General features: G+C 40.3%; 1 protein-coding gene across 1 annotated transcript in view; it reads left to right on the top strand.

Annotated features, from left to right (window-relative positions):
• LOC114620488 (24-hydroxycholesterol 7-alpha-hydroxylase) overlaps positions 1 to 23,660 on the top strand; it is an 81,895-nt gene that overhangs the window by 54,926 nt on the left and 3,309 nt on the right. Inside the window, exons 9-11 of the mRNA XM_028766575.1 lie at positions 1,812 to 1,907; positions 2,771 to 2,859; positions 20,736 to 20,823. Coding sequence (XP_028622408.1) covers positions 1,812 to 1,907; positions 2,771 to 2,859; positions 20,736 to 20,823 — 273 coding nt within the window. The remainder of the gene's footprint in view (positions 1 to 1,811; positions 1,908 to 2,770; positions 2,860 to 20,735; positions 20,824 to 23,660) is intronic.

Below are 23,660 nucleotides of genomic sequence, written 5' to 3'. Positions count from 1 at the left end.
CTAAGTTAAGTAGCATTGTCTCATTCAGTCTTTTGGGGAATATTTTTAGCTAAGATATAACCTTTCAAGTAGAAATTTGGCTGTGTTATCCTATATCAGAGTTATATAATGTTGTTTAATTCAAGCAGGTGGGCTCTTGTCAGATGACTCAACAGCTGTAGTTTCCAGCCCTCTGTTGACTACTACTGTTGTCCAACAGTGCTTTGTCTGGTCTTAAAGGGAAAGCTTTGTATTTTCTCCATTAAGTACCATGCTGGATATAGAATTTTCTTTAAATGCTCTTTTTTATAAGTTCAAGACATTTTATTTCTACATCAGTAGTAATTTTTTTGTCATAAATTGGTGCTGAATTTTCTTTCTTGGTTTTCTGTATCAACTGATAAAACCATATGCTTTTCCTTTTTTTGTCCTATTGATATGAGTTTATTACTCATATCAAAACGTGAATCAGCCTTTCATTTCTCTGATAAATCACTTGACCACAGTGCGTGTATAGACTGTATGTGTTGTGCGTGTGTATGCTGTATGTGTTGTATGTGTGCTGTATGTGTTGTGCATGCTCTCTGTATTACATGTGTGTGCATGTTTGTGCTATATGTGTGGTATGAATTTCATATGTTGTATGTGTGTGTGCTGTGTATGTGTGTGTTATATGTGTGTGTGTGCTATCTGTGTGTGTGCTGTCTGTGTTGCATGTGTGTGCTATATGTGTGGTGTGTATTTCATGTTGTATGTATGTGTATGCCTCTAGAGGATAGAGATCCATAGAGATTGACATCGGTGCCTCCTCAACCACTCTACCTATTCTTTTTACTTATTATTGGATTTGTTTAATTGATTTTTTTAATTTTAAAATATTTTTATTGAAAAAATAAGCACATGAGAAAATAATGGTTGTTTAATTTTACTAATTGTTAATAATACTAAGAGATATGTGGTCAAACTTCTTTTTGGATATCTGCTAATATATATATTTATAGTTATATACATGCATAAATACATAAATATACACACACACTCCTAACACCTATGCCAGGTGGTTCACAACTGCCTGCAATGCCAGGTGTAAAGAGTATAGTACCCTCCTCTGGCCTCAGTAGTCACTAGCACTCACGTGCATATACACACAGAACATACATATAACTAAAATTAATCAGGGTTGGGGAGATGGCTCAGTGGCTAAGAGAATGTCCTTTTTTTTTTTTTTGAGAAGACCCAAGTTTAGTTCCCAGCACCCTGTGGCAGCTCTAAACTGGCTATAGCTTCTGCTCCAGGGGAAGCCGATGCCCTTTTCTGGACTCCCCAATATTGCACTCATGTACACAAATAGACAGACACTTACATAGATACAGAATCAAAATAAAATCTTTAAGAAAATAAAAGGCTGACATTTAACTAATATCCCCCTCCTGTTTAGTCAAACATGTCTGTACATGTGACTAATAAGCAGACTTAGAAACTAGTCAACTCCAAATTGGACCATAGAAATGATCTCTTCTGGGAATAAAGAGTTGCTTGGTTTGTAGAAGGACTTGTCTTGCTAGTGTGAAGACCTGAGTTCAGATCTCCAGTATCTATATACAAAGCTAGGTATGGCAGTGACCACTCATTATTACAGTGCCAGGGAAAAGAGACAGACAGACAGACAGACACACACACACACACACACACAATATGGCCAGGAAAGTTAATTTTTCTCACACTTATTATGTCTTTTTCACAGTATAGATGTACCTTTATTTTTAATGACTGAAAGTCTCCCTGAAATGTATTTCAAATTAAATGACTTGAAGCTGACTTCTCTGTTTTAGAATCACACAGTTCCTTCTGGTGACCTGTTGATGTTGTCTCCATTCTGGCTACACAGAAATCCAAAGTATTTTCCTGAACCTGAGTCATTCAAACCTGTAAGTTCTCTCTCTCAACATATATTATTTTTTTATCATTTCTATGTTTCTTGCCAAAAAATATGAATGCATAAATTAACCGAATCTGTATCCGCAAGCAGCCATATTTTTCTTGTAACTGTGCCCAGGATTGCTGACGGCGGACCGGTAGGATTTCCAATGTAGATGTCTCAACATTTACAGATCGGATAGAGGAGCGTGGAAAGAGCATCCTTAGAGATGAATTTTTATATAAAACCAGGAAAGAACATTAGAGTCAGTGCCCGTGCTTCTGCTGGAAGCCTTATTTTGTATTCCTTAGGCAACCGTTTCTGTGACTGGTTTCCAAGGAGCCCACAAAATAAAAACACAGCAAATTAAAACAGTGATCTCTTACTTCATATGCTTGGGGGGAGGGGCGCTGAGCAGTCCTAAGAGGTCATCTAGTTCATGCCTGCCTTTCAGTAAGTCTGGGAGCACTGGCACCTAGCTGTATCAATTCCACATCCTGGGGGCTTCCTCCAGCACACAGTTCTGTCAGCGTCTTGTTACTAGATTTATTATTATGAGTAAGTTTATGATAAAGCCCGAGGCCTTTTTATAAATGCTTTCCTCTTCTTACGTTGGCTTCGTAGATGATTTACATTGTGGTTTACATTTGCCACTTAATAGGATCCTTCTTAAGCCTCTTTTTGTTTATAAGTTGACGTTCCAAAACCACAATTGTGTCTGATATTAATAACAGGCTAGGGAAAAAATGGCCCTCAAGTCTGCAGCTTTGTATGCAAGGATTAGCTGTACAGCATCGTTTTCTAGCCAAGAGAAGTAGAGTTAAGCTTATTTATATAAGACTGACTTAAAAAAGCGTTTTTTTCTTCCCACAGGAACGCTGGAAAGAGGCGAATTTAGATAAGTACATTTTCTTGGACTACTTCGTGGCATTTGGAGGCGGGAAGTTCCAGTGTCCTGGAAGGTCAGTGCCACTGCTGAACAGTGTGAGTGCAGAGAGTGTGGAAGAGACAGAGGCTCAGAGGACACTCACCCTCCAGTCCTTTATTATCAAGTTACAGGGAAACCCAGACGGGCAGAGTTTCTTTGTTTGGTCAGTGCTGGCATGGGCTGTCTTTGAGGGAATGTCTGTGGTGACTTCTCTCAGGAGACCTCACAAGAAGACGCTATGCTTGCTGGTGCCAGAGGATATTGGGACTTCCATAGTTCACGAATGGGCAGTCTGAAGCACTACTCACCTGCATGTGCGCATGTATGTCATTGGAGGTGCGTGTGATGCATGTGTGCAGGTGCACATGAACATGTGTGTATGTGGAAAGCCGGTGCAAACTTAGGTGTGATCCTTCAGGTACTTCTCACATTGTCTTTGGGTCATTCACTGGCGTGCAACTGGCCAGGCAGGCTATGCTGGCAGCCCAGTAAGTCCCAGGGATCTGCCCGTGTCCACCTCCTCAGCACCAGGGTTAAAGGTGCATGCCTTACGCCTGAGTTTTCTGGTTTGGTTTGGTGTGTGTGTGTGTTTCTGTCTTTTTGTCTGTCTTTCTGTCTGTCTGGATGTCTCTGTGTTAAAGTAGGTTCTGGGAATCTCCCTAGATGAGTGCATTTGCTGAGCTACAGTATTGTCATAGATGTTTAGGGTGTTGTCCTAAATGTTCCAGGGCCTTGGTGGCTTGTAGGTAGGTAGCAATTGATACTTTGCCTGATTGGTCCTTTATCTGGTTGCTCTGGTCCTGTGAAGCCGTCACCTTGGCACCTTTTATAGTTCAATGTATCTGCATTCAGTCCACTTCCCTCTTCTTGTGCAAGTACACACACACACACACACACACACACACACACAGAGAGAGAGAACATTAGTAAGTGGCATGAACTTTACCAGCCTGCAGGAGGATATACTGGACAATGACATCTTGAAGCAGCCTTTGAGTCCTCAGCTCCGTTCTGCTGGTCATGTTTAATGGATTCTTTGTATTATTTCTCCAACCAGAAAAATAGATGATCCATTTCCTTTCACAATCTGCATTAAATAAGCCCCATGTCTTCATTGAGGGAGACCCACTTGGGGAACTATTGGCATTTAATTGTAGTAATCTCACTCAGTGAAATCATTACAGATCCTTTAAAACACATATAACACACACACACATACACACACACACATTTAACAAGTTATAATTTCTTAATTTAAAAAAGTCAGTTATCTTCATCATTCGAATGGTAATCTCAGTCCGTATTTACAACTGTTATTCTGTAAGCATCTATTCTATTTGTTTTTCCTGTGCATTTTAGAGTATCAGTATGCTTTTAATAGCTTACATCTCTTCCCAATAACTTTAATTTAGTCTTAGCCAACCATGGAAATTTTAACCTCATTTTTACAACTGATTTCAGGGGCCTGAGTCCAAGCAGATTGGTACATAGTGTTTCCCTAGCAACGTATGTTTGTCCTGGAAAAGGTAGTTGACAAAAATTGTCCAATCATATCAAAAGGAGACTTTTATTTACATAATTAGAAGAAGGTGTTCCTTTCACCTCTCACATCCCCATCACATATCACCACAATCATCGACACCACCACCATCATCATCATCATTAACAACAACAACAACAAAGCAGCATGTGTTTAGAGCAGCAATTTTTATGCTACATTGGAGCCTGTGGATAAGAACAGAGATACAGAAAGAGCCCGAGTCTTTGTGATATATGTGTCACAATATGGAAGCATTTTAAAGAGCTTATCTAGTTTCCGTTTTGATAACGAATATCTACATTTTAAAGACAGTTGGAGTTGGGGGTTCCATGTTTAGAACTGGACACATGGTCAGGTATCCACTTCCTTGCGAGAGGTGAGGTGGGTGCTCGTCCATATAGCATATACTCATTTCTGTACTGTATATCTGATCATTTCTATACAATAAATGCATGTCAGCTGTCGCAGGAGGAGTGTTCAAACAGGGCAACAGCAAAAGCAAAACACAGCTCTTCTAGTCTGACTTTTATTATTTCCGTATTAGAAAATAGGTTCGTTAGAGAGAAAAAGATTTATGTTACTTTCAGAATTACGTCTCTGGATGTGTATCTGTGTGCGTGTATGTGCACATGCGTGTGAGTGCCCACAGAGGCCAGAAGAGGGTATTGGAACCCACAGAACTGGTGTTATCAGTAGATGTGACGTGGTCATGGAGGTGCTTGAACTTGTGTCCTTTGCAATAGCACTGTGTTCTCTTGGTTGCTAAGCCATCTCTCTAGCGCCAGGAAAGCAAGTCTTAAACAAACGAGAAGTTCATCATTTTTATCATGTTGTAAGTCATGCTAGGTGCAGTGCTTCTGAAACACTCCATGTTATTCTTTTCAAGTCTTTTTAAATAAACAAATACTGAATAGTGACTTCTTTTTCTCATCATCGTTGGCTTTGGGCATGATATTAAAATCAAGGACTGCAGTATTTACAGCGAAGCATGAGGCATGGGACAGTGGTGGACTATTTCCTGATGAGTATTATTTCCAAGAAGAACAATTACCACCCTCCCTGATAGCTTTTAAGGCATCTCCTTCAGTATGAAGGTAATGGATACAATAAAGAGGACCATGAAACTGTAAGTCAGTCAACCAATATTATCTTACTTGAGCAAAAATTTTACTTTCGGAATGTATTGGGTTCTTCCTATATGCAAAGCAGTATCCTATTTGGATTTGGATATGAGAAAGCCATATCCTCAACTGTCATGAGGTGAACACTTTGTGTTGACAAGGAGTGGACATGGGATTCATAAATTGCCTCAAGGAATGGAGAACAGCAATGTCTGATATGGTACTGAGGATTCAGAATAGTTGTTGTAACTGTTTAGGCGGATGTTGCTGATCTCACAGGAAAAGCGTCCTTTGAAGGAAACATAGAACTTTTTATAGGTTAAGAAAGCCAAACGAGCAAAAGGGATATTCACACAGAGAAGCTCTGAGCTTAAGTTTTACTGACGTTGGATCGGGATGGGCTAAGGAGAAAGGTTGTCTGTGAACGTTGGCTTGGTGTCCTGGCTTATCTTGGTTGTCAACTTACACATCTGGGGAGTCAGTCCTCAAAGAGGAATCACCTCCATCAGATTGTCCTATGCATGTCTGAAGGCTTTTTTTTTGTGATTGCTGATCAATATGGGAAGGCCCAGTCTGCTGTTGGCTGTGCTTTCCCTAAGCAGATGGGTCTGGGCCATGTAAGCAAGGTAGCTGAACAAGCCATGGGGGAGCAAGCCAGCAAGCAGTATTTCTTTATGGTCTCTGCTTCAGTTTCTGCCTCTAGGTTCCATTCCTTGAGAACCTGCCTTCACATCCATCGCTCAACGATTGAGTATAATCTGTAGGATGAATTAAGCTCCTTTCCAAGTTGCCTCTGAAATTCAAAATTAGGATGCTTTGAATATAAATGGCTGTCATAGATGGTGAACATAGCTAAATTAGGCGCAGGAAGAAGTTTGGAGGTGAGAAATTAAGCATTTCCTTTTGGAATTCTGACCATAAAATGCAGCAAAATATATAATTATAGTAAAATATAACCAGATGTCATAGGTTGAGCACAAATGTTGACTATGCCTTACCTGTTTTTAAAAATCTCATTAATTCTAGTTTTCTACTAAGTTTCTGTTTCAAAAATCTCTTTTTTCCCCTTGTCCCTTATTTTAAACAAGCAACTCGTGAAACATTTTGTTTTTAAATTGTTCAGACAAGCAAATGACTTCATTTGGGCAACAGTACACCAAGAGAGCTTTCTACTGGAAATTTAATCCTATGAATCCTTCATATAAACACCAGCAAATGACACCCATTCCTAATTGGTATAGCAGGGGCCAACTTATTTTCTCATGCACAAAATACTCAGTGAGTCAAAGACAGTTGCCTGCAATGCAGCTGACCATCAAAGTTCATCATAATCACATACTCTTATGGTCTTGCAACTGTTGTTTCCTGGAGTATATGCCACTGGCAGCGGGGTGGGGTCCCAAGAGAGTAACAGAAATTTCTGGGTAAACAGAAAATTTTGCTGATATATTTGGTACAGCCATCAGCAACTAACAGAAACAATGACAGAGCTGCAGCACCTCTTTGAAGAAGTGGGAGTTCTAAAGGGATTTGCAGAGGAGCCCATTTCTATGCACTCTTCTATTGCATCATGGGAAAAAAAAGGAAATGAAGTGTCTGTCATATAACCAGACTCTACAGGTTGAACACAATTGTTGACTATGTCTGACTTTTTTTTTAAATCACTAGTTAAAAATTTCACTTAATTCTGTTACTAATAAAGTCCAGGCTTTCATACATGAACATGCAGGAGTAAGCAGTGTGAGCTATCAAATTTCTGTAGAAATAGTAAGATGCAAAATGGAGAGCCCCAGCATTGTAGTCAGGCTCATCTTGAGCTAGCAGATTCAAGTGGAAGAGAAAGATGGGATTATTTGTTGAGAATTTGTCTTGCATGGGACTCTCTGAGAGCTGGTGATCTTACAAGGGGACATGCTTTCTCTATTTGCTTCACTGGATGTCCATCAGAAGCTGGCTTTACTTGGTCCCCACATTTACAAGAGGATATCTGCTTGGCTGTACAAAGTGATATGTATAAAATTCCAGGGTAAATCTGGGGCTGGAGACTTGGCTAAGCAGTTAAGAGTGCTTCCTGTTCTTGCAGAGGACATGGGTCTAGTTTCCAGCACCCACCACAGGTAGTTCACAATTGCCCATAACCAGGTTTTCTAAAATCTCGGCCTCTAAGAGCACCTGTACACATGTGGCTCATGTAAACTCATGAAGATACACATACACACAAACAAATGCTTTTAAAGACGCTGATCTTTAGCAAGAAATACTTAATGTGATAATAGCAAGACTTCAGAATTTGAAATATATATATATATATATACATATACATATACATATACATATATATATAAATTCATCTTTCAAGAATGGGAACTGGTTGTACTTTTAGGGGCGTAGTTTTTTGTTATTGTTGTTTTTATTTTTAGCTACGTTGTTTGTGGGTTCTTCTTTTATCTGCCTCTTAATATCTTCTCTGGCTCAGCTCAGCTTCTCTTGGCTCAACTGCCACCAACTGTCTTGTCTACTAACCTAATTCACTTTCAACTGTTTTTTATTTTCACTCTGTTCCATCTCTCCTCTCCTCCCCTCCCCTCCCCTCTCCCCTCTTCTCTTCTCCTTTCTCTAGCCCTTCTCAATCTTCTTTCTTCCTGCATCAACAGTCTTCTCTGACCCTACTTTTCTGTTTCCTGGACCCTACTTCTGCTTACTCCCCAATCCTTCTACCCACTCCTACTCTCAGCCTCTACTGGCTTTTTATATCCTCTCTTGTTCCCAGAAGTCCAAGGGGTAACTGACACTGGAGAGCATAGGGCGATTTAAAGGGTCAGGCACATAAAATATTTCCTAGTCCGTGTGTGTGTGTGTGTGTGTGTGTGTGTTGCACACAGGGTGAGGTGGGGAGTTCTGTTAATGTATCCCAGGGCAAGCTACGAAGTCATTGATGTGTCTTGCATTACTAATGGAAACCATACAAGTATTGAAAAAACTCAGTCAGGATCCAGTTAATGTAGATTAGAAGTACTGTTAGGACCTGGTTAATATTGATTAGAGTACTGTTAGTCAACCAATAAAATAGCTCTTGAGCAACCAACATTAACACAACTACTCACTGATTCAGTAACTACTTTCTGAATATATGCTATGTCTCATTGTAGAGCTCTGAACTAACGTTACCATTGAAACACATCAAACAAATTCCCTTCACCCATAGAACTGTCTATGTCCTAACTCAGGTCACTTTCTTAAACACTGCAGATTTAAAGATATCAAATGTTCCTGAAGAGTTTATTGTGGTTAGAGAGAGTGGATGTGATGTACAAAGAGAGCCCTGGTCTTTTCCAGGCTCAAACTTGCTATACCAGCTTGACCATCTGAGCTCAATTCCTAAAACCCACATTATAGGTGGAAGGGCAGGACTGGCTACCAAAGATTGTGTCTGACCTTCATGTGCTTCTCTTTTCCTATATGCATGTGTACGCACACAAACATTTAATAAAACACTAGCCCTACTTAGAGGAAGATGCCACATGGTAGGTGACAAAGGACTTACATGTAAAAGAGCTTCTGTATCAGTGTGGAGTGAGAAAAGGCTTTTTTAATCAATAAAAAAAATTCAATAATGACTCTGTCATCCTGTCAATTTACAAAGCAATTAAAAACTAAAAAAACTCCCACAGGAGTTCAGCATACCTGTATGTTAGTATCAAAGCTATTATATATTTGGGATTTGTGAAGCTTTAAGCACATTTGTTTCTATAGATTTACAATGTATATAATATAATTTTACAGTTATATATTATTCAGTAAATTATTTTTGCATAATATTGCATTTGAGAAGGATCATGAATAGCTTTTATCCTTTAATGCATAGAAATGGCCCATTGCTTTTGAAGAATGAGCAAATTCAAATCCCCGTGGATTTAATGGACAATGAATGAAATTACCTGTTATTCTGAGTAATATGTTCTGTAAATAAAAGTGTCCCTTAAATTCCATTAGGTAAACAGAATAAAATGAAAGCATTCACTCATATATAATTTTTAACATTTCTCTAACATTTAGAAATGCATTCTGATATTTCACGGAGCATGGGCATGTCTGCTAGGGTCTATGAAGATGGACTAGGAATGAGGGCAGATGAAGCGCTTGTGTCATTAGAGCAAAGGCTCTGAGCCAGGCTGCCAGAGCGCCTTATTAATTTTAAACCATGCTTCTCTTTTGTCAGTGCCTTGCTAAGGATTGATGCCTCACCAAAAAGAGCACAGAAGCCACTAGCAGAATGGCTGTCATTATACTCCTGGCCACTTAATTCTGACACTTCACCATGAGGCTGAAATTTAAGTCTGTGGAAAGCTCTGCAGCATTGCATGGGTGTTCTTTAGCACTTAGATGAGGATGCTACCAAAACAAAACATGTACCTTTCTGAGCAAAATTTTCAGAAAAGAATCTTCCCCCCCTTTCATATGCAAAATAGAACCCTGGCACTTTTGTGGTGCAATGGAGTATTTGTCTATGGAGAGAAAGGAGATACTTCCAGTGGGTCCTGTGGACATCTCACATCATTTAACTAGGCTACTGGCTGTTCTTTAGTTATTTTCACATCTCTCCTGTTCAGAAAGAGGCTTTTAGAGACAGACATGGTGATTCATTTTTCCAACCTACTTCAATAAACATTCAGCCTCTCCTCTTGCCCACACCCACTGGAGGTAGTAGAAGAGAAAAGTTATTAGGATTTGGGAGAAGTGGACCTGTTTAGCACTAGTTCTTAGGAGTGTGCTCAGTCTTCTTTCTCAGCAGTCCAGTCCTGTAGAAAACACCAAATACGACTCAGCAGCTCCAGTCCAGTCCTCTTGGCAGACAGACACCATGCACGATCCAGAAGCTGTAGTTCAATCCTGAAGAAACATAAGTTTCGCCAACCGGCCCAAGGCCACCTAAAAAAATGGCAAGAAGCTACAGGAACCTCAGGAGCAGTTCTTTGGCAAGTTTCTTTTACTGGCAGTGTTACCAAAAGCAGAGCTCGAGGAAACCAAACCAGTGCTCCAGCTCCCAGTGTCCTCGTGGTCATTGTTACATTCCTTCATCATGCATCCTGTCATATGTGTGCTGTGGTAAAACATCCCTTCACCTGTGTCTGCTCCAGAAAAATATTCTTTCACATGTCCACTTTTGCAAGACATCTTTCAACTATGTGCCCTGGCAAAACATCCTTTGACATAACCGACTTTCCAAAGAAACCAGAAGTTCCCACTTCACATGTATGTTATTCTTCCACTTGGGAGGTGGAGTATAGCAGGCCTTTGGTACTTTGTGGATTCTTCTTTTTTTCCACCCTTTATCCCCCACAGTGCCATCCTCTATCACTAGATAAAGAAAGGACAGAGGGGAGAGAGATAGAGATCTCTAAGGTTAATTTCTTTCTTCTTATTCCTCTCTTTTGAGCACGACTACTAACTAATCACACCCAACCTCACCGAATAGCCAACAACCACCCAATCCACTTCTCAGGACCCTGGCACTTACATACCCTATGAAAAATTCCCAGAATTCCAAATGTCACACAATTGCAGAAAGTATCTGCGGCTGGAAAAGCCATGACTCTGCTAGAGCACGGGTCAAATCACTCAGCTGCTTTGCAACAGCCCCACATCCCCCACACTTGGTATTAAAATGAAAACATACTCTTATAGTATTTCCGTGGTTTCTAAAGAAACCAAAATTCCAAAATTCTCACTGTCTTTTCCCTTTTCTGGTTTAAGTCACTAATTATGCCAGATACAGTGGGAAATTATAAACTGAGACATGTTCAATGAACTAAGTCCAGCCCTTTCTGGGTCAGAGGCTGAGGTTTTCAGGAGACTTCTCCTCCTCAATTCTAATCTTTATAAGTTTGATGGTATTCACAGCTTCTCATTTCCTGTGAGGTCTTCAACACAAATCTGTCTTCAACACAGATCTTTCTATGGCTTCCATTCTGATGTCAACGCATCCTAAGAGTATAGAAGCTGATTTAATTACACCGTGTTTTCCTATAGCCCAGTTTCCATTATTTCCATTAACATTCAGAAAATTTAAAAAATTAACAGAGCATTATTTAATCTACCCTGGGGGTCTTTATTCTTTTCCTTTTATAAGCATTTTCTTTTTAAAAATTAATCAATTTATTTATTTATATCTAAAACACTGCCCCCTCCCAGTCCTCCCTCACAGTGTCCCTCCCTTCATTCTCCTGGCCTTCACCTCTGAGAGGGCAGCCCCCACCTTAGGGTTCATGGTAACCTAGTGCATCAAGTCTCTGCAGGATTAGGTACATCCTCTCCCACTGAGGCCAGACCAAGGCAGATGTGGAGACTGAACTGCACATCTGCTACATATGTGCTGGGGCCTCTTTCCAGCCCATGTATGCTCTTTGGCTGATGGCTCAGTCGCTGAGAACTCCCAGGGCTCTAGGTTGCTTGACTCTGTTGGTCTTCCTGTGAAGTTCTTATCCTCTTCAGGGCCTCCAGTCCTTCCTCCATCTCTTCAATAAGAGTCCCCAACCTCTGTCTAGTGTTTGGTTGTTAGTATCTGCATCTGTTTCAGTAAAGCTGCTGGGTAGAGCCTCTCAGAGGACAGTTGTGTTAGGCTCCTGTCTACAAGCATAACAGTGTATATAGTGTCAGGGATTGGTGTTTGCCCGTGGAACGGGTCTCAAGTTGGGCTGGTTATTTGTTGGCCATTCCCTCAGTCTCTGCTCCATTCTTTGTCTCTGAATTTCTTTTAGACAGGACTAATTTTGGGTCAAAAGTTTGTGACTGGTTTGGTGTCCTTATCCCTCCATTGGAGACCTTAACTGGCTACAGGAGGTGGCCTCTTCAGGTTCCATGTCCCCATCTAGGCTAAGGTCATCCACATTGACTCTTGGGAGCCTTTCCCATCCCAGGTCTCTGGGAGTTCCTAGAGATTCCTACTACCATCCCACCCTCAGCAGCTGCAGATTTACGTTCAGTCTCCTGCCCCTCTGGCATTCTCTCCTGTCTTTCCTCACACCTGCTCCTGCCCCAGTCCCACTCCCCACCTCTCCCACCCAATTCCCTCCCTCCCTCTGTCTCCTATGACTATTTTATTCCCCCTTCTAAGTAAAATTCAAGCATCTTTGCTTGGGCCTTCCTTCTTGTTTAACTTCTTTAGGTCCGTGGGGTTATGGGTATCCTGTACTGTATGACTAGCATCCACTTATAAGTGAGTACATACCATGCATGTCTTTTTGGGTCTGGTTTACCACACTCAGGATGATATTTTCTAATTCCATTCATCTGCCTGCAAAATTCATGATGTCTCTGTTTTTAGTAGCTGAATAGTACTCCATTATTTAAATGAACCACATTTTCTGTATCCATTCTTCAGTTGAGGGACATTTAGGTTGTTTCTAGTTTCTGGCTATTACAAATAAAGCTGTGATAAGCATTTCCTTTAAGGTTCAATTAGATCTTTCTAGAATGGCTTGCCCTATAGGATTCTGTAGTATACCTGCAATGTGCTTTATATTATGAAGAGTTACTCCATCTTACTGGAGGCCTATCTGGGGAATTGTCAGTCTTAATTGTACAGGCTTGCCCATAATAACCATTACTTCCAGCCATTACACATTCAGCCCTCTTGGAACTCAAGGCAGTTCCCCATTGAACCCTGAGTATGCATCAGTGGTGTGGTAGACATACTTTAGCTGTCGAAATTCTGCAAAATGAAACACACTCATCTGTCATATTTCATTTCTTTTTGTACCCTTAGTGTTAGTCCCACTAGGCAATGGAGTTTGGTTGTACAAAAGATGAGACTGCCCATTCTTTTTTTTTTTTTATTTTATAATTTCTTTGGCTTGTTGCCAGATGATAGAATTTTCTTTAAACCTTTCCTGTTAACATGGTGTTTTTTTGTCACAACTTTAGGCTTCTAACACATTTTCTATTAATAATTGATCAGTTTCTTCATTTCCTTGAGCTAATAGACCTGACAAGCCTTTATGAGACCGAATATGAATGACATATAATGGATAGTTTCTATAGCAAAGTTAATTTTGAATTATCTGGAATAAATTCAGTCGTTTCTATATGCAGACCAACTATTTCTTCATATTGAAAGTCAATAATTATATTGAAGGATTCAGGAAAATCTAATAATACCATAAACATTTCGCACAGCTCTGATTTTTTAACTGAAGTGTATGAGCTTTGCATTAGTTACTTTTATATTTTCATATGACTTATAGCCTGCCATTCTCAAATTCTTTTCATCAGTACAGACTGTGGGTATTTCAAGAATTGGCATTTCTTGTACAATACATGGGAGATCCAATTCGTTCTTTTTATAAACTGAATACATTTGCTTTGGGGATATTTGCTCTTAATTTCTCCTAAATTGTTGCTTACAAGCTCATTGTCAATCTTCATTGATTACCCATAATGACATAATCTCATTAATACAAGGTACTATGATTTCTGCCAGGTCTGTTCCTGACAATTGATATAGTCTTATTCTACCTTTTATGATTAAATCAGAAACTTCTATGTAAGTATTTTTTGCTTTGTTGTGTGCTATGAAATTCCATTCCATGATACTGTCTTTCCTTTGCATATGAGCCCAAAAGAATGACTTGAAGGCAAAGTAACCAAAACACAAATCAAGTTTGAGATCTGTATGATCCACATATGCATCTTGCAGTCTCTGTTCTACCAGAATAAACTCTCTCTTTGCTTGGACTGTTTAAGCCTGGATCTCCTTGTAACATTTGAAACAAATTAATCATCTTTGAGTAGTTATTCCAGTGGTAGGTTACAGCCAATTAGTATCTCCCATTAATTTTTGAAAATTGCTAAGAGTGTAGGGGTCCAGGAGTTGCCCCACAAACCACACAAACACCAATCACAGTCAAACAGAGATGGTTTATTAAACACACGCCCTAATACTGATCGATCAGGGCCATAGCACAGAATTCAGGTGCTAAGCTAAGAGTGTAATCTCGATTTCTCAGGGCTGGCTTATAAAGGAAAACACTACAATGACCTCTTGTTCAGATGCAGGAAGTGCTGCCTGGTGGTTGACTCTGACTCAAGCTATTTTGGCTAGCTAGCCAGAACAGTTTTAACTGAACTTTATTCTGATTGGTCCTAAGTGGAGCTTATGGTTGTAGAAATTCTTATTATCAAAACTCAGAACATACAGAACATAATAGGGTATGTGGTCAACATGACCCTACTCTGAGACATTTTTTTTTTCTGTGTCTATGACTGGTAGGCATATTACAGCAACAGTATCAAATAGCTGTTGATCATGCAACAAAATGGCTACAACTATGCTGGGGGAGGGGCAAACCTCAACATTCCCCCCTTAGAGTGGTTCCAGTGAGCCAAATCATTGACAAAAAAGCAAAAAGAAAAAGGAAAAAGGTTAGACATATACCTGAAGGTATACCTGAAGGTATATAAACTATTTTCCATATGCTGAATCCCATTTCTAAAAGACCTAGAGAATGAAAGAACATATATGTATGCAGTCTTTGGGTGCCTCTTCAATTTGGGCCCAAACAATTTACATAAGTCAAATGTGAGGGTAGGGGAACCATAGGCAGTGTTATTCGTAATTCATCTCTGGTCTCCAGTTCTAATTAAAGTTCATAGGTGTTGTACTAGAGTATGTACCTCAGTAGCTCAAGGTAACACAAAATAGAGAACTGGTCTCCAGAGTCTTTTACCAGTCTGATTTTTAACTGGTCCTGTAGATGTTGACCGATGGCCCATTGCTGGTTCAAGGTCTGATGTTTCCAGGGGGTGAACTTCAAATGAGAGTGAGTCTTAAATCTGTCACCATTCTTAATTTCCCTGATTGATTGATTGATTGATTGATTATAACAAATCCAGGGGAGTGCTATGGGCTGGTAGCTTCTTCTATATGTTGATCCTCCAGTTACTGTTGTACTAATGCCCAAGTGCCTGTGATTTTTACTTAGTAAAGGGCCACTGATCTATCCACACAGGCTTGTCAGTCAGCCATTTTACAGATAAGGCCATTGATACTTCAGCAGTGCCCTACCACCTCTAAATTGGCACAGCTTGGGTTTGTTTTTTTTGTTTGTTTGTTTTTTGTTTTTGTTTTTATTTGCTTGTTTTGTTTGTTTGTTTGTTTGTTTGATGACCTGTATCAATATCTTCACCAGGAGCATCTACCATTTCACCCCTTATTTTACCATGGGATTGCAGGAATGTCAACCTGAGTACCCAAATGATGTAAAAAGATCTCTTCCCCATAAATGTGTGTGTGTGTCAGCCACATAAGGCTTTAACATTCCTTTTGATCTTCTGTACCACACCTTTATCCCATCACATATTTTGTTCCAAGTCCTAGAAAGTGTGGATAAACCTTTTGAAGTAGCCATTCTAAATTCCAACATTTTGTGAAATGACCAGCTCCTGTATCCACGAAATCTATTTCAATATTATTTACTTGTAATTTTAATTCTCCCCCTGCTCATTAACAACTGTTTGGCAGAACACACATTTTCCAGTATTTCCAAACTCTATTAGATCATCGATGCCTTCGCTGTAGGAAACCATGGTGGCTGAATAATCCTGTCACATGCATTAAATTGCCATAATTTTGTACAAAAGCCATAATTTTAATTTCTCTTTTGAAATCTTCATCTGTAATTCCTGAATGTACAATGAATTCTTGAGAAAATCAAACTTTTCCTTCCCAAGATCATCCCTACTGTCCCTGAGGGCAAAGGACCATAAACTCCAGCAGTTATAATAAGTTGTTTACCTGTGAACAAGTCTAGAGCCACGTTGCCTGCAATATCCTGCATTAAATCTCCAATACCAAGTGTCCACTGCTTGTCACTCTTTTTTCCATCTGCTTGTCACTCTTTGGCTGAGACAGCTCATACGTTTTTGCTGTAGGGTCTCAAGCTAGGACCCCAAGGTCATTTCTCAGCGGTTAGAAATTTCCTTGAATATCTCTTTTGGATCTGTACTCATTGGCCCAATGGCAACCCTTGCCACATTGCCTACATACCCCTGGAAACCTAGACTTTCTTTTTTGTTTATAGTTAGAAAAATCCTGTCCTTAGAGATGCCTTTTTCACAATTTTGTTGCAAATGACAATATTTTCCACAATGGAAGCACCAGACATCTTGATATTGGAGACTTCTAGCTAGAGCTTGACTGACTATATTAACATGGTACACATTTGAATCAATATCAGTCATATCCCTTATCCACTTGTCCGTAAGTACTGCCTGCACTTTTAATAGATTTTTTTCTTTTTTTACATTCAGTATTTGCATTTTCAAATATCAAGGTCTCTATCAACATTTGTCTTGCATCAGGTTCTAATAAGGCTTTATTCACAGCTGAGACTAATCTTTGTAAAAATCAGTGAAGACTTCTCTAGAGCTTTGTGTAATCTTTGTGAATGAGCTGGCCTTTTTCTGGGCTCCTCAATTTTGTCCCAGGTTCTTAAAACCACTAAGTAACATTGTTCTATAGTAGTGTCATCAAATTGAACCTGTTCTTGTATATCAGGGTACCTCCCTTCACCCAGCAACTGATGATTTACTATATTCCTTCCCCTAGATCCATTTCACTGTTTAATACTCATATGGCTTCTTCCCTCCACCTTGTTAAGTATTAAGCAGTTGTGGCTCAGCCACTGCTACAGTTGTTATGATTCCTTTTCAGTCTTGGGTAATAATTCTATTGTGAGTAGCTAAGTTATTTAGAACTTGTTTCATCTAAGATGAGGGCATTCCATATGCACTTAGACTCTAAATAGCCTTAGATCTGTCATTTCTATAGGATGCCATCATATCTCATCAGAACTATGTTACACACCATTAGCAGGTATATGCTGTACTGCTGGGAAAGCTGTGGTAATCTCTGGGCTGCCCCTCCTCACACTCTCGTGACACCCTTTCTCAACATCAATCAAAGCTTTGGTGTATTCCCTTCATGTCTTACATTTTGTATATTGTAGGTACTTGATATTTTGTGCATGAAAGTTTGTCCTCATGATTCTTTGAATTTCCTCAGTGTCTGTTGTAATGTCTCACTATTCATTTCTGATTTTATTGATTTCGGCCTTTCCTCTCTAATTTGGCTAAAGGTTTGTTCATCTTTTAAAGATCCAACTCTTCATCTAGCTGATTATTTGTATTTTCGTTCCTATTTTCTTAATTTTTGTCCCTGATTCCGAATCTCTCTTTCCATCTACTGCTTTCAGGTGATGTTTATTCTCCTTTACCCAAAGCCTTCAGGTGCATCATTCAGTAGTTATCAGCCCATCTCAAGCATTTCCAAAACATGGAAAGAGAATTTTCTAATTTGTTTGACAGGTCAGCACTTCCACCTTTCACACCATGTGAAGACACTACAAAGAAAACAGGAGACAGATCAGCATTTCTTATGAATAATTGATGTGAAACATCTAGAGTGACAACTCAGAAGTTAAGAGCACTTGTTATTCCTGAAGAGGACTCACCTTGTGCCTAGCACCTACATGGATACTCATAACTAGTTACAGAGGATCCTATCTATGCCTTCTTCTGGCCTGGCTGGCACTGCACACATGTGATGCAAACATATATGCAAGCAAGACATGCATGCATGAAAATAAAAATAAGGAAATTTTTTTTTAAAAAAAAATCACATTCTTAAAAGTAAATCTCAACCAGATGTTCAGAACAGCATTCAGCAGCATCCCTCCGGGTTGGCTGGACATGATGTCACATGGCTTTAATAACCCAGCAGTCAGGAGGGAAGCAGAGACAGATACCCTCTGCACCATTTCTTACATCCCTTCCATCTTACTCCTACACCATTCTTGTCTTTGTGGTTTTTTTTTTTTTCATTTCATTTTCCTTACTCAGCACACAGCATCTGCCTGTCATCCTTCTTGTTTAGGCTTAATGTTATCCCCAGTCAAGAGCTTGGTGCCACGCCCATTACTGTTTCATGCAGCCACTGAATTATTTTTATGCAATAATATTAAGAGGAATGATAAATTTACACCTCCCAGCATGTATATCCTCCTTCTCTTCTCTAAATTGAAAGTCTAGACTTTCAATTTCCAAACTGTGGGGTTCACACCACCGGCGGAAATACTACCCAGAAACCTGCACAAAACCCAGATTCTTGTGTCTTGTCCCAGACCTCTGGAGTCAGCAACCCAGAGGATAAAGTCCAGTGAGCTGTGTCTTCCCCCAGGCTATCCTGATAAAGTTTCAGACCCATTGAATCGGTATTCCTGCCACATAGTTGATTTTTATCTTTCTCAGCGATTTCCTAGCAGGATGAGATTATGGGAAAACCACCTCACCTTGAACTTGAATAGCCATGCTTCAATGCACGGTGTCTCTGAAGCTATGCCTGCCTGCTGCATTCTCCAAATTCCAGGGCGAGAGCATTCTATTTTCATGAGCTGCAGCTGATAGCAACCAGGAATACACGGCAGAGCTCCTGCTCCTGGCAACGGGGATAGTTTTCCAGCCTGTGCTGGCATGGCCTGTCATGACTTCTAGGAGGGAAAAAGAGAGATTTTTTTTCCCTCTTCAAAAGTCAGAGGGAAGCCAGAATGTGGTGTTTCCCATTTGTCATCCAAGTACTCAGGAGACTGAGGAGGTTTGAGAACATCCTGGGATCACATATGGTGTTCTAGGACCTCTGGGGCTTCAAAGCAACAGAAACAGCAACAACAAACAACAGCAACAATACGTGTTCACTCAAAATCAAAAGGTTCGAGATGGAGGTCAGTAATTCCATCTGATCCTTGCACTCCCTAGACATTCTGTTTCTTGGATATATATCACTATCCTCCAAGATACCTGGTGGTTGGGGTTGTCTTTTACACACCCCATCCCTACTCTGGCATCCCAGCTGTATTCTCTCCTGGGAAACCAGTTGATGGTTTACTGCCATCTCCCCCAGCCCCCCACTCACTCTCTTTTTCTTCCGTTTTTACTACTATGCACTGATGAGTTTTACTGGAACAAGCCCTTAATGCTACTCTCTCATTAGGAGCCTGACACCATAGCTGCCAGTCAGACTCTCTTATCCTGTCAGGACCCCTGGTTCTCCATAATCTGACCCCAGCTGTACCTCTGTAAGGTCCTGGTTACCTCTCCTACTGTCCCCAGACACCCCTGCTTCCAGCTCCTGATACACTGGCTCTGAAATGCCCTCAGATGCCATGCCTGCTTATTTAAAGCCTGTCCTTCCTCAAGGTCTGTCTCATGTTTCGCCTTCAGGAATATCCAGGTCAGTGTGCTCTCCAGACCCCAAGTTTCTGCAGCATCTTTGTGCCTGCCTTTACCCTATCCCCTCACCCTGGTTGTTACTGTTTCCGGTTTGCTGCGTTCCGTCCTGGCAGTGTGTTTGCTGGGACGTCATCTTTCTCAAAGGCCCTGCAGCTATGTCTAGACAAGTATTTACAATTGGGAAAAAAATCTACAAGTGCTAAGTATTTAAGGAATTTTCAACATGTCTGTATTTTAATGAATTTTCTTTCTAGATGTGCACTCTTGTTCCTGTAAGAGTAAAAACTGAATCTATTATAAACAATATACCTCATTATTTTCACTGTTTTGACATTGGAAGTGTTGGGCAAATATTCTTAGCATGAACATAGCTCAGCTTGCTTCTGAAGAACTCTGGGGAAAAAAAAGAAAACAGAGTTATGAAGTTTCTTTTCTGAAGTGCCACAGATGGTCAGATTCTAGAGTTAGCCATGGAAGAAAACTCAACATTTTAGTAAATGCTTAAAGCTTTTATTTAGCCATTGCCAAAAATTTGCCTTCAGTGGGTACTTGAGAAAAATTCTACTAGAAATTTCAAATATTTAAATTCAGGTAATACCATATTTTTGTATGTTTTCCTTTAGCTAAGATGACAACGTAAAAAAATTATCTGCTTTTATTCATACATATGTTCATGTGTCTGTATGTCTGCTTCTCTTCTGGTCTCTCAGGGCATACACACACTCTATGCACACGTGCATGCAGACACATACAGAGATATACCTTTATATACAATTAAAAGTAAAGTGAATCTTTAAAAACGTAGATTCTCATTTCCTGTGTTGGTCTCCTGACTAAGCATTTTATGCAGCAAAAGCCATGGAGCCATGCCAACCACTCAGTGGAGTATGTGGTATTAGGAAATAGAGTTACGGATTCATGCATCTTTTATAGACAAGTCATCATTTTTTTTTGTTTTTCTTTCAGGTGGTTTGCTCTCTTAGAGATTCAACTTTGTATTATCTTAGTGCTTTATAAATATGAGTGCAGTCTTCTGGACCCATTACCAAAGCAGGTAAGTGCCTTTAGAATGGTAAACATTATCATTGACATCAGTTATGACATAAACCTCTAAACATGTGGCTTTCAATACTAGCCATGCGTTGAATAATTTCCTTAAATTAGAACTTGACTTTACAAAGAGGGGTCTTTTGTAGGTCTGGAAATGAACTCTTTGTTTTGGAAGTTGTTATTGATCCATTTGAAGTGATGCAGGAAAACTGATCCCCTAGTAAAGACAGTAAACAGGAAGGAAAGGGATACTGTTCAGGCTTAACTCCATGCAGATGCAACAGCTCCTGAAGGGACATGAGTCTCAGAATCCTGGAACCTGGAGGCTTTGCAGTCTCCTCCCTAGGGCTCCCAATCCAATAGTTCTCTACTAGGTTCCCAGCAGTAGAGAGTAAGAGGGGCACCTCTTACTGCTGGGAGCCTGAGTACCACCCTATAGAGATCACTGTCATAAGGAATGAGGAAAAGTCCAATTGAATGCCAAGTGGGTGGAAACACAATGACAAGTACTATTTAAACAGGGTGAGGCTTTGAACTCACCAGGCTATTTATGAAGGCGTTTGTGTTGAATGCATGAAGGAATAAATGAAACTCCTTGTGACATTGCAATGGAAATTATATAAGTGCGTGTCTCAGAAAATATGTCTACAGATATGCATACGTCAGCACTTTCCATTAACAGTTTCTTTTCCATTTTTCTCTTGTTGCTTTATTTTTTTTTTAATTTTATCAATGCTTTGAGGATCTCCTGCATTGTATTTTGATCATATTCACCCTTCTCCCTCACCTCCAAGATCCACACCCCCCCCATTCTTTATTGACCCGACTTTTTGCCTTTTATTTTTTAAACATATAGAGTCCAGTTAGTACTGCCTATATGCTTTTGTGTGTATGGCCTTTCACTGGAGCATGTTAGGCACACTCAGCGGTCATACCCTTAAAGGGAACTGTCTTGGACTGGAGAGATGACTCAGAGGTTAAGAGGACTCTCTGTTCTTGCAGAGCTCCTGAGTTCAATTCCCAGCACCCCCATGGTGGCTCATAACCATCCACAATGAGATCTGCTGCCCTCTTCTGGCATGCAGGCATAGATGCAGGCAAAACATTGTATATGCAATAAATAGAGGGGAAGGGAGAGGGGAAGGGAGAAAGAGGAGAGGAGGGAGAGAGAGAGCGAGAGCAGGTGAGCTGTCTTCTGGTAGCAATTATCAATTACCAATAGTTCCTCAGCTAGAGTGGGACTTTGTACTCCATACCCCCAGCCCCCACCCTGTCTCCATGCTAGGGTTTAACCACTGCCAGCTCTTATAGTCAGCATCCCTGTTATGTCCAGGAAGCAGTTTCCTGGTCACCTCCCATCTTCTGGCTCTTACACTCTTTGCACCCTCTTTTCCTCAGTGATCCACGCGGCTTGCAGGGGATGTGCTATAGCTGCTCCATTTAATAAATTGCACTTCTGTCAGTTCATCAGTGATGAAGATCTCTCAGAAACTTACTGTGAGGGGTAGCACTAAATACCCTTCTGGAAAGCCCTCAAAAGCCTGCTGTGCATTTTACAGAACAAAAATTAGAGCAAGGCTTTCTGAAAACTAGGTCCCGGTGCTAGAGAGATGGCTCTGTGTCAAGAGCACGTGTTAGTAGATGACTGGAATTGGTTCCACACATTTACATCAGATGGTGCAAAATCATAACTCCAGCTCAGGGTGTCTTGTCCTCTTCTGGCCTGTAGAAACTAGACCTGATTCTTCCTCTCAGCCCCATGCTATCAGAAATAAGACTCAGATTCAAAAGATATTTACAAATACCTTGACCATATTGCTAACCTTTTCTCTGACTAGCTCATAACATAGAATAACCCATTTATTCTAATCTACATTCTGCCACATGGCTGGTCACCTATGCTCTGGTACCGTGCATCTGTTTAGTCACATCTTCCCCCAGGCAAATCTCCCGTGCCTGGCATTATACCATAATCCTTTCTGCCTCCCAGATGTTCCACCTCCCTATTTCCTGCCTATGCTATAGGCCATCAGATTTACCATTGACAGGTTCCACATCCATACAGACACAAGATATTCTCTCTACAATGGTCTCTGTGGGTACCTGTGCACATTTGTGCATAAACTCACACAAACACATAAATAAAAGTTAAAACAAATATAAACCAAACCAAAAAGCTAGATCTTGGTCCTTCAAGGTAGATATCACACTTTTCCCCAGAACTGATTCAACATTCACTGTTTCTCCAACAGCTTGCCTACCACACCAGAAAGGAGACATTTGTGAAAGCTGCATGCACCAGTCCTCACCAGTTCCTTGAGAGTTCTCTTAGCACTACCTAACCAAGAACTCTTCGAGCTGCATTTAATTTCTTATGCTACTTCATGCATGTTCTTATTTATTTATGTTTGGATAGCATATACTTATGTTTGGATATTTATGTGTAAATAGCAAGACTGCTATTCAAAGAAATGTTATCTAATTTGTGAAAGGTTGGTGTCTAAGTGAATTCCCACGGTCTCACAGAGGGAGCATCTCCTTACACCATCCTTACTGTAGGAAGAGAAAAACAATGGGAATTATATAATTAATAGAGTTAGGTTAATTAGAGAATGAATTGATCAAAAAGTATAGGAAGGGGCTGGAGAGGTGGCTCAGCAGTTAAGAGCACTGGGTGCTTTGGTGAAGGTTCAGGGTTTTGTTCCCAGCATCCACATGGTGGCTCACAACCACATGAAACTCTAGCTTCAAGGGTTCAGTGACCTCTTCAGGCCTCTGTGGGCACTGCATTCATACACACACACACACACACACACACACACACACACACACACACACACA

The sequence above is a fragment of the Grammomys surdaster genome, unplaced genomic scaffold (assembly GCF_004785775.1).
Source record: "Grammomys surdaster isolate TR1022 unplaced genomic scaffold, NIH_TR_1.0 169, whole genome shotgun sequence".
NCBI lineage: Eukaryota > Metazoa > Chordata > Mammalia > Rodentia > Muridae > Grammomys > Grammomys surdaster.
Note: the sequence above shows the minus strand (reverse complement) of the source record. Positions and strands in the feature narration are given on the sequence as shown.